Source organism: Schistocerca cancellata, chromosome 3 (genome assembly GCF_023864275.1).
Source record: "Schistocerca cancellata isolate TAMUIC-IGC-003103 chromosome 3, iqSchCanc2.1, whole genome shotgun sequence".
Classification (NCBI taxonomy): domain Eukaryota; kingdom Metazoa; phylum Arthropoda; class Insecta; order Orthoptera; family Acrididae; genus Schistocerca; species Schistocerca cancellata.
Window position 1 is genome coordinate 274761441 of NC_064628.1, and position 12402 is coordinate 274773842.

Consider the following 12402-nt stretch of genomic DNA (forward strand, 5'->3'; position numbering starts at 1 on the left):
TTCGCATATCTTCGTGAATCACCCTGTATAAAATACAATGTAATATTTTTCCGTGTTTTTATATAGTACAGGACAGACAGACATGGCATTTGAGACCCACTTTTGTGAGGACTTGCTCAACAAAGACTGTAAGAATTCATAAAAGTCAACTTTTGCAAACATCACAAAATACAGAAACACACTTTTCTCCTCAGTCCTTGCTTTACATATAAATTTTGCACATAGTTCACAAGTGCAACATAATAACCTTTTAGAAGAATTTGAAATATATAAACATTCCCATGCAAATTCAAAAGATTTGTTGAAAATATAAACTAAAGTTACTGATTGTATCGTTTCAAAAGACACTGAAGAGCGAGTTTTATTTACAACAAATTTGTCTAATTTCCGATTACATCAGGAAGTGTCATCTGGCTACACATTCTCCAAATATTCCTGCGTATGGCACTGGCTTTTTGCCCCTTACTTTATTTTGGCTAGCAGCAATGTAAATTTATCGTGATAAAACAAGTCAAATTGTAGCACCACTAATACTTATTTACGTGCTTCTGGCTAAACGTATCTCTGTGTGTTTTGTGTGTACAGTTTCAGTTAAGCCGTCTGGCTGCACGATGGCAAGCAGCAACGGTACCTCCCGCCACTGCAGTCTGTCAATCATAAAGTCATTTCGAGGTACAAAGACCTCCACGTCCGCGGGTTGTCAGAGCTTTAATTATTTTCCTTGCATTCCATTCAATAACAAATTTCGTTGAAGGCGTAACGTAAGATTGAAAAGTTTTCGGTTAAACGTAGTTTACACATCGCTCATTTTCATCCAATATCGAGTTGTTGTAATCCAAGTCCGTTCATCCTCTCTAAAGATCTCGTTGTCGAAGGAACTCAATCTCCCATTATTATTCACTTTCGCTGTAGACGATCAATGGCCGTGACTTATGGTGTTTCATTGTGCACTGGCGGCAGACTGGCCAGAGTAGTGTTCTGGTAGTCCACAAAAGCAGCAAAGTACAGTTTCGGTCTGTGTATTCATGTAGTACGTTAACACTGACACTTCTCAACCTGGCCCCTAAGGTACAGTGTGGTGGAAATTGATAGCGTGGACATTTGGAGTAGAGCTGCACATTCTTCAGTCCTGTGAAGAAGGCTGTCCCGTTACTGTTGACGCAAACAATGGGCTGCCGAAGACTAGAAATCATTTACACAAGGTCATTGTTGCTGTCTATACGAGAATGATGAGCTGAGCCTTGTTCGTAAAACAGTTGAGGAAATCTTGCTGTAGCATGCTAAATGTGGTGCAAAATGTAGCAGGTGTTTCAGTGTTCTGGAAATGATTCAGTTACACAGAAATGGATCCTTTGGCTAAGATGCAGCTGAAAGATAATCGGCTATTGTCCTTGGTCCGTTATCCTAATGACGACTGTGACGTTATGTGGACTAGTAATCTCAGTAAAGATGATAATTTTCAGGCAGCGCACTGAAACTGTGTCTCAGCATCCGACGAAGGAAAGTGAAGTAACTATGGACAGGATGAAGCTTGAAGTTGATCCGTGATGCATATTTGGATGGCGTAACTGGTAGTGCACTGTCCGCGAAAGGGAGGAATTCATTTCCAAAGTCCAGGCCGACACACAGACTTTATCTGTTACATACTTTCATCACAGCAAACACTCTGCTTTGAACACAACAGTGACAAGAGAAGTTGTCAGTGGTATTCTGATTGGAATAGTTAGATAATGACTTGTTACGTACGAGAGGCAAGCAAAAAGTTTCCGTTCGAGGGCACTGTTGCAGTGGATATGCAACGTAGCTCAATACAAGCGCGGACATGTAGGCAAGAGAGTAGTGGCGCATTAGTGTCTTTCCAACAAGGGGGCGGTAAATGCAAAAATGTGAAGTATGGCGACGTTATTACCATATGCGTTCTAACAGGATCAGCGTACTGTTATTCTTTTCTTGACCGCCAAAGAACCAACATCGGTAGGCGATCATTGGCGACTGAAGAATGTGTGTGGCACAGCACGTCTGAAGAAAATCACCATTGTGGAATGGTGCGCCAAGTTCAGTACTGGTGGCGGTTCGAGTCGCCGGTCGATCTGGGAAGCCAGCCTCATCCATTACGGACAAGTGGAAGACACTCGAGCACCCGCCATATAGTTCTGATCTCTCCCCATGCAGTTGTCACACTTCTGCTCCCTTAAAAAAGGCCTTGAACAATCGACGATCCCTGTCGGACATGGACGTGCTGTAGGCAGTTACATATTTCTTCAAGCATCAGGACACGGTGTTTTAGCGAAAGGGTATATTTAACCCGGTGCGTCGGTGGGATGGTTGTCTCAATGCTCATGCCAATTTTGCGTAATTCGCATTCCGAATCTAGGCTGTACAGCCTTCGAAGGAAACTTTTTGATCGCCTCTTGTACATTTATATCCACTTCTACATCAACACCTACTACTTCAACATGTATTTCTGTCTCTTCCAACCAAGTGGATGGTAGAGGGTAAAAGCCAATCTACATCTCATTAGCGCTTCTTCACGTTCCATCTACATGTGGAGCGTGGGAAGAACGACAGCTTCAGTGCTTCTTTGCGCGCTGTAAGTAGTCCAGACCTGTCTTTGTAGTCCCTACAAGAGCGATGCTTAGGCAGTTGTGTACACCCCAAATTCCTCCGTTGATTGCGATTCTTCAAACATGCAAAGTAGATAGTTGGCAGCTACTAGTCTAGGTTTTGCTGCACCTACTTGTCGCTCCTCCATGTAACTGATATAGAGGTGAAGATACGTGCAACCGTTCCTAGTATACATTAAGTATTCCCTAATGTTCTTAATGCTGGTCCCACATATTTGAACAATACTCTTGGATGAGTGGCAAGAATGTTTTGCAAGCAGTCTCCTCGGCAGACTGGTTGCACTTTCTCAGTATCCTGTGAATGAACCAAAGTTTTATCCAAACAACATATCTGTCACACTGCCACCATCGTATCCTTTAATGACGAGTCTTGAAACTCTTTTATTTCCAGAGAGAGACACGTGATGGCAGTAGCGTCACAAAGAGGAGCCAGGACACTGGCCAACGCCATGCCTCTTGCACTCCTGGTGCTGGCAGTGGCGACGTCTGCATGTGGTAAGCAGCAGCAACAGCAGCAGCAGCAGCAGCAGAAAGAAGGCCGCTCCGATGACTGGGACATCTTTTCGCCCATGTGGCCAGGTGTGGGCGGGCTTTCAGATGTGGCGCGGTGGCACACTCTCACGTTCGATTTCGGAGGCAACCGGACGAAGGAGCAGGAGTACCGAAACTCAGGACGCTACGACCCGCCCTCCATCCTTCTCATAGACGCCGAGAGTAAGTACCGTCTTGAATTCCCAGCTGCGTTCCGTGATAAAGAACACGCAATGCGCTCTATTAATAAGAGCAAATTTCACAGAATTGTCATATATCTTGTTACAAATAACGCATCTGCAACAGCACATCTAATTTTCGTTAGTGTTCTTTGTTGTCATAGTGTTTAACCCGAAGACTAGTTTCATGCAGTCCTCCACACAAGTCTATTCCTTAAAGTCTCAATTTATGAATAACCAAGAAAACCTAAATCCATCAGAGCTAGCTCATTGTAGTCAAGCCTTGGTCTCCCTCTGCATATCCTCTGCATCTATTCATCTCCCAGGGTACACATTTCTTACGGCAGACAGATTAAAAAAGCGAGGTGGCGGGGTCGGCGCGTATATACGAACAGATCTCAAGGCGAAAGTCTTATGTACGTCAAACCCCGCCGAAGGAAAAGAGGCTGAATTCATGTTCACTGAAATAAATTTACGAAGTCGGAAGTTCTTGATTGGTGTCGTGTACAAGCCGCCAAAAATAAGCTCAATGAGTTCCTTTCAGTCGGAATTACATCCACTTGAGTGTCAATACGAACATGTGATCGTAATGGGTGACATGAACATAGACCTGCTAAGAGACACTCCCTCCGCAATAAACCTAAGAAGATTGTTTAGTTGCAATAGCATGAACATTCTTCCATTACAGCCTACACACCATACCGCGCACAGTCATACTCTTATAGACGTAATCGCAACGAAACACACTGACAAAGTAAGAGATGATGGTCAAACATCGGCCCCAGACCTCTCAGCACATGATGTAATATTCCTGGCCTACTCTGTGCAGCCCCCAAAGATCCAATCTCGTTAAACACCTTGTAGGAGCATGAAACGTATTGATCTTGACGGTCTAACAACAGCTGATTTCTCAGAAATCTCATGGCATCAAATAATCAGAGAACCTACAATTGATGGCAAAATTAATGAACTTGCTGATAAGCTGACTGCCCTCTATGACAAACATGCACCTGTACGCACAATCCGTGTAACAAAATCTCCTGCTCCATGGCTGACAGCTGAATTACGTCAAATGTGAGTAATAGGGATGCTGCCTACAGGCGTTTCGCGGAAGATCCGAAACCCGAGCGTTTCGAAGAATATAGAAAGCTACGGAACAGAGTGAAACAATGCATTCGCAATGCTAAAATCAGGCACGCTCGCTCCCTTCTATGAATTGATCTGACGCCCACGACTCTGTGGAAGAATCTCTGTAGCTTGGGGGTCGGAAAGGCAAAATCTGAAACTGCTTTTCATGTCTCAGCTAACGAATTAAATGAATTCTTCTCTGCACCTCTGAACACCCACACGGCTGATAATTACCGTCCACAAGAATCTCTCAACTGTATAACTAACAACGATACCTTACATCTAAAACACGTAACAATAAATACGGCAAGAAAAGCAATAATGAGAATCTCATCTGATACGATAGGCAAAGACAGTATCAGTATAACCATGATTAAGAATGTTGCCGATTTCTTAGTACCTGTCTCAACTGACATATTTAATTTCTCTCTCGTGAACGGAATATACCCCACTGCATGGAAAAGAAGCATAATTCGACCCATCCCTAAGATCGGAAACCCGCAACTGCCCAGTGATTACCGACTAATTAGCATACTGCCTGCTGTTTCCAAAGCACTTGAATATATTGTTCATGATCAAATCACTGAACACCTGCATGAATTCAGCCTATATGACAAATTTCAATCCAGTTTCCGTAAACATCACAGCACAAACACTGCTCTAATTAAAGTACCTGATGGCATGAAATATGCCAGCGACAGCCGAAAGGCAACTATATTGACACTACTAGATTTCAGCAAAGCTTTTGACACTGTTAAATTTGACATATTGCTCAGAAAAATGCAACAGCTTAATTTCTCGGATAGTTCAATGAGATGGTTTGAAAGCTACTTAAAAGACAGACAGCAATGTGTTGTCTGCGTAAAAGAAAAATCTTCCTGGAAAGATGCCTTCTCAGGAGTGCCACAAGGTTGAGTCTTAGGACCACTTTTCTTTCTTTATACGTCAACGATATTTCGTCGATTCTGTCCTCCTGTAAATATCATTTCTATGCCGACGACCTCCAGCTCTACTTGAGCATCAGACCTGAAGATGTAAACACTGCAATCGCTCAGATGAATGATAATCTGTCTTCAGTAGTGTCATGGGCGAAAAACCTGGGGCTTAAACTAAATGCAAAAAAGGCACAACTAATATTAATAGCCCATCAGAAATTAATACGTTCAGATTTCAGCGAACGACTGCCTCCTATCCCGCTCGGCGGTATTCCAATGCCGTATCAGAAAAGAGTTAAGAACTTCGGTGTAATTTTGGATGAGCATCTCAACTGGGCATAGAATACAGTCGCGGTGTGCCGGAAGACGTCCGCTTGTCGCTATGCTCTCAAAAAGTTTCGGAACGTATTTCCACAGGACTTGAAACGCCAGCTCGTGCAAGCACTCGTTCTACCGAACCTCCACTATTGTGATGTAATTCGAAAGGCAAGAGTAGTGAAAACAAAAGACGGTTAGAACTAACCATGAATGCCTATGTGCGTTACACCTGCAACATTCGCCGATATGATCATGTTAGTGCTTCATACTCCCAGCTAGGGTGGCTGCGGCCGGACAAATTGCGTGACTACCACACTCTATGTCTACTTCACCGACTCCTCGTCGCGCAAGTACCTTGCCTCAGAGATTAAACAGCTTTCATGCCATCATAATCGAAACACGAGGTCACTCTTATTTGGTATCCTAACTGTGCCCACTCACGAAACAAAAACTTTTGCGAACTCCTTCTCAGTTGCCGGTGTCCGCCTCTGGAACAAACTGCCCCATACCTTTCGCAAAATGCAATCACCTGCTGCCTTTAAGAAGAAGCTGAAGCATTTCCTACTGTCATCCTCATAAGGTTTTCCACAAAGTTAATGTACAAGGCCAATCCTCTCCTCTGTCAAATAGCAAAGCTAGTGTCTCCTATCTTGCTCCTTTCTCTTCTTCGTCTTCATCTATCTCTATTAGCCACGCAATCTTCTTTTCCTTTATATTTCCTTAACTATGTTTCACCATGACTCTATTCTTCTCCTCCCTTCACCATCAGTCTCCCTCATACTCCCTGCTGCTAGCACTCCTATCTAAAATCTGTCTCTTTCATAATGTCTCATTCGAATATAAACTCAATATGTATGTATTTTTTTTCAAGTGTGCCTTTGTAATTGTTTATTTTACTTTTCGTACTAGATGTAGTTTAAAATGCCTACGAAAACATATGAATGTAAAATAAGTAGACTGCCTGGTTAGATGTAAGAGAGGGCCTGATGGCCCTAAACTTTCCAGATTAAATAAATCAATAAATAAAATAAATAAATAAAATACGGTGCGGCTGATCCCGGCGGAGGTTCGAGTCCTCCCTCGGGCATGGGTGTTTGTGTTTGTACTTAGGATAATTTAGGTTACGTAGTGTGTAAGCTTAGGGACTGATGACCTTAGCAGTTAAGTCCCATAAGATTTCAAACACATTTGAACATTTTGAACAAAATACGTAAAACGCTTTCAGCCTTTCGTTACCTAAAACCGCTATTTATATCAAGACATGCACGAAAGTAAAAATACCAGAAATTGATATAATTGATTAATGTATCCACTACCTTGAGTGAGAATGCACAATATCGTTCGACCTCTAACGAGAATCTAAAATTAGCGAACATGGAGGACGTGGACAGGGACTATGGATAGATGGCACTAGGTGTGGGAAAGTGGGTCAGTCGGAGAGCGTGACGAGTGCCTAGGTGGCGCAGTGGCTAACGCCAACTGCCTAACAAGCAGGAGATTCTGGGTTAGAGTCCCCGTCTTGCATACATTTTCACTAGCCACCATCGATTCCGTACAAAGTTCAAATGCAGCTGGTATCTTCAGTTCCTTCCCTTTCCTTTCTCCCCCCCCCCCCCCCCCCCCCCCCCGCACCTACTGCTTACATCATATAAAGCAATTACCTACGCATCACTGTATTTCATTCCAACACACTTAGTTCACGTGTTTCACTTTTGTTGGTGTTGATCTTATAAACTTTCAGGTCACTATTTGTTCCGTTAAACTGCTCTTGAACGTTATTTCCAGTCTGTGACAGAATTAGAGTCATCACAAAAATCAAAGTTTCTATTTCGTCTCCTTGAATCTTAATTATCTGTCCAAATTTCTACTTGATTTCCTTCACAGCTTACTCCACGTACAGATTGAATAAATGGGGGGGGGGGGGGTTAATATTCCATCATATGTCAATCCATTATCAACCAATGCTCCCCTTTCACGTCCTTCGCCTTATAATTGCACTCTGATTTATGCACTTGTTGCACTTAATCTTTCGTTACATGTATTTTCATTTCTGCTACCTTCAAAATTCCAAAGAATGTATTTCAGTCGAACTCTCATACGCAGGTCGCAGCTCTGAAATCTACAAATGGTTCTTCAGTCGGTGCTCCAAGTACTAAGAATACCCTAACAACAGCTTTTTGACCGCTAATAATGAGAAGCAGCTTGATGTTGATGACTTTATTTACGCGTTTACAGCATGGCCCGTCAACAGAATATCTGCCAAAAACTTCACAAATGTCATGAAAGCACAACAACCACATGACGTTTTAAGAGCTAACATAACTTAATTTATTGACAATCAAGTTTACATACCAAAGAAAAGAATTGTACACAGATTTAAGTGATAACAATCGTAACATGATATTCAAATGACCGTGTGTTGCCATTTTAAAAACCGGTTACGATAAAACGCCACAGGATGGAATAGTTCTACTGGTGTTGGACACTTACGTTAAAATTAGAGCAATAACAGCCGTCGGTCGCAAAAAAGACGTCTTTTTACTTAGGTTTCGGAACTACTATGAGTGCCTTCATCAGAAGTAGTTCTATATCAAAAATTTTGTTACTAAAGCTTTATCGCTTGATCTTTATTTTATACGTGACATATAAGCATTGTTTCTTTTTTGTGCTGCTAATCAGTACTTACACTTAATTTTTTTTCCTATAATATTGTACTTACGTCATAGACCAGTTTGAGTGTTTTACTTCGATGAAGGCACTCATAGTAGTGCAGAAACCTAAGACAAAATACTTCTTTTTCCAACTGAGGGCTTGTTATTGCTTTAATTTTACTTTGTAAATGGTCGCTGACCACGTAGCTATGTTCAAAAATTTAAAACTTACGTTAAAAGTCTACGGGCAATTATTAACAAAATCAGTGTCGCAAAACATAAAGTAATAGTAAACCCTTTTAAGGGAAATCAACAATCACATTTAGATGTGGGCAAACAACATCTGATACGAGCAACGGGTGGTGGGAAAGCGAGGGGACATGATGGAATTAATAAATTTTAGCTCACACAGGTTACAGCCAACGATGTACAGCGTTGCCAAACCTGTTACTGTAAGTCTGTCAGTTACTGGACAGCTACATACTTTAGATAAAGGAGAAATTTCTTTAACTTTAGGACAGAAAGGAGGCATGGGCGAATATGCACCGGAAGGGGGATATTGAGAGTGTGGGGGTATAGGGAAAGGGGAGAAACTCTTTACTGACATACAGCTGCAAACCACAGATCATGTCACATTATAATAAAAGTATCTTAAACATTTGTAAATAACAAGCAAACAATGAAGAAAAGCGATAATGTTCAACAGGCCTTACGAGAGAGCGTCCACTCCGGATTAGATAAATAAGATGAAATTGAATGCACTTACAAATACCGTGGAACAAATGCTAACATTTTAAACAATGACAGAATAGGCACTTAATATTTCAATAAAAATTCAGGAAACTGGAAAAAAGTAGAAACAGGTATTCATTTACTTATATAACACAAGGGGAAACAATATTTAAGCCAGGGAAGAATGACATTATTTGCTGTAAATGTTACGACAGATATCACTTGATGCGATACTCTGTATTATGCTCTTTTCTCTGGCGTGTAAACTTATTTGTCGATAAATTTAAGAACGTGAGCTCTTCATACCACCTATAAGTTGTGCCTGCATGATAGTTGTGACGATTTGGCACATCTTCCGATGATGGGTCATGCTAAAAGCGCAAAAAAAAAGTTACGTAGACTTTTGCTTTTAGCAGAAAAAAAGTTAGGATCAGGACGTGTCAGCATTAATACACTATATAATCAAAAGTATCAGGATATCTCTATGTAACGAGGAATTTACCTCAAGATGTCACTAGAGGCTGAACTACCAGTATAAGAGTTGGCGAGGTCCATGTCGACTGTTGATGATGTGACTAAAGGCGAAAGAACAATCATAGCTAAGCCAAGATCAGGCATAACGCACGTATCAATGGACAGCGACCGTTGAGGAATGCGAAGGGCGGCTGTAGAAAGTCGCATGAAATCAGCGGAAGGAATCGCTCGTGAGTTCAACCAAAGTGGTACCGGCAGTCCACCTAGACCAATGACAATGCATAGAGAGTTAAAAATTATGGCGCACAGAGCTCGAGTAGCTCCTCATTAGCCACACACTTCTGTAGCCATTGCTTACCGATGCTTGAGGTGGTGAAGAGCGACACAGATGGACAGTGGATGATTGGGAACGAGTGACTTGGAGTGACGAATGACGCTATACCCTCTGACAGTCAGACGGAAGAGTTTGCGCTCTGCAAATGCCTGGAGAGCCTTACCTGCCATGTCCGCCACCGGTAGCTAAGTGGTCAGTGCGACGGAATGTCACACATAACGGCCCCAATTCGATTCCCGACTCGATCGGAGATTTTCTCCGCTCAGGGACTGGGTGTTGTGTTGTCCTTATCATCATCATTTCATCCCCATCGACACTCAAGTCGCCGAAGTGGCGTCAACTCGAAAGACTTGCACCAGGCGAACCGTCTACCCGACGGGAGGCCCTAGCCGCACGGCATTTCCATTACCTGCCATTATGTATAGGGCAAACAGTGAAGTATGGAGGAGTTGGTGTTACGGTGTACGGGTGCGATTTCGTATTTTGGTGTGACTGGTAAATGCGGGAGGATATGAACCCAGTTTGTAGCATTGTGTACCTGCTTGCAGGAGAGGAACTTTTCGGAGATAATGATTATTAGGATGAGCATAGTAACGCACGCGACGATAAAGCAAAATCTGTGAGGCAATGGTTTTTGGGCTTGACATTCCTGAAGCAGACTGGTCTGGCTGGTGTTCCGAACTGAATCTAGTGGAACACCTTTGGGATGAATCGACTTCCCTCTAGAACCCAGGGTCCAAAATTACTACCTTGAGGGGCTGCCATTCACGTCTGTGGTCACAAATTTGTAGGTCCTTAGCCTACTGGTTTCGGTCAGCAATGATGTTTAGATCTGTTTTACAGGAAAACATGTCCTAATACACTGTTTTTTTTTATAAAACACATCTGAAGATGGACATTGCTAACCGAAACCGGTAAGCTGAGGACCTACAAGAAATTTACTCTATGAGAAATGGTTTTTAGGCCTCAATCTCAGGCAGAAATTTCTGAAAATCTGTGTTTGGAGCATATAATAGTGTGATAATGATTCATGGAGTATGGGAAAACAGGAAAAGAAAGGGATCGAAGCGTTTGAGATGCGATGCTATAAAAGGAGTTTGAAAATCTGGTAGAGTGATAGGGAATGAGAATGTTCCCAGCAGAAGCAAGGAAGAAAGGGACATATGGAAAACAATGACAAGAAGATGGGCAGGATGTCACGAGTTGCTTTAAGACATCACATAGAATAACTTTTGTGGTACTGGAGGGAATTATAGAGGGTAAAAACTGTAAGGGAATACAAATATTGGAACACATCCAGCAAATAATTGAGGATATAGGGGCAAGTGCTACTCCGAGCCGGCCGTTGTGACCGAGCGGTTCTTGGCGCTTCAGTTTGGAACCGCGCGACCGCTACGGTCGCAGGTTCGAATCAGGTGTCGCACATGGATGTGTGTGGTGTCCTTTGGTTAGTTAGGCTTAAGTAGTTCTAAGTTCTAGAGGACTAATGACCTTAGATGTAAAGTCCCCTAGTGCTCAGAGCCATTTTGAGCTACTCCAAAATGAAGAGATTGACAGCAAAGAGGATCTCGTGACAGGCTGCATCAAACTAGTTAGATGACTCGAAAAAAAACTTCCCATATACAGTGTGTTTCACAGCTCCTATTACAGGCTTGTGGACGTTGCAGATGGGCGTTAGTAGACAAAGTTTACATGAGGAACTCATGTCCGGAATAAGTTTGAAGGTCGTATCGCTTCACGGCACCCACACACACTGGGAAGATAGCGCCGTCGCCAGTCCCAGTCAAAATTGTAACATCACGTACCATTATCATCCGCAACAGCTGCCAGAGATTGCCACGTTTGCAGCTGGTGCTCCACTGACGCACCGCACTCTCGACTTTGAAGAGGACGTCCTTTGTCACGCAGAAAAGAACCGGGTGACGAGAACTCGAAACAACGCCCTTGCCGTAGTCTCATGTAGAGCACTCATTGTAAAAGATTTGCCACTCCATGGTGTGGGAAACCAATAAGTACAATGAGAAGGAGAAATGTCTCAGTTACGAGGTTGAAATCACTGTTTATTTGTTCATAAATCATGCGCCTTTCGTCTAATACAAGGTGTCTCCAGGATAGTCGATAAATAGTAATAAGCAAGTTCTGGATATCGATGATGTAACACCCGCAAAAAAATTGCCCTCGTCATGTGGATGAAAAATAATTGCGGAAGACATATGTTTCCGCCATGTGATAAAAGCATAACATCCGATAACTTTGCTGGGACGCGTAATGTGGTCCAATGAATGCAAGACAGGATCAGGCGTGTAAATCTGTCTAATGGTAAACATGCTGGAAGCGTCGTTCTATGTCCTACGACCACATACACAGTGCTTCAGTACTGACTTAATATGATGTTATACTTTTAATACATGACAAGAGCATATGTTTGCTTCGACTATTTTTCTTGCAAGTGACGAGGGCTATTTATTTTTGCGAATGTTTTGTCATCGATATCCA

General features: G+C 42.5%; 1 protein-coding gene across 2 annotated transcripts in view; it reads left to right on the plus strand.

The window, feature by feature from the left end:
* Positions 1 to 12402, plus strand: part of LOC126174933 (major royal jelly protein 1-like) — a 73349-nt gene that overhangs the window by 26373 nt on the left and 34574 nt on the right. Inside the window, exons 2-3 of one of the 2 annotated variants that reach the window (XM_049921390.1) lie at positions 3016 to 3119; positions 3204 to 3338. In XM_049921390.1, coding sequence (XP_049777347.1) covers positions 3029 to 3119; positions 3204 to 3338 — 226 coding nt within the window. In that variant the 5' untranslated portion in view covers positions 3016 to 3028. Of the gene's footprint in view, positions 1 to 3015; positions 3339 to 12402 lie in introns of both variants that reach the window. The other variant, XM_049921389.1, reaches the window with a different exon arrangement.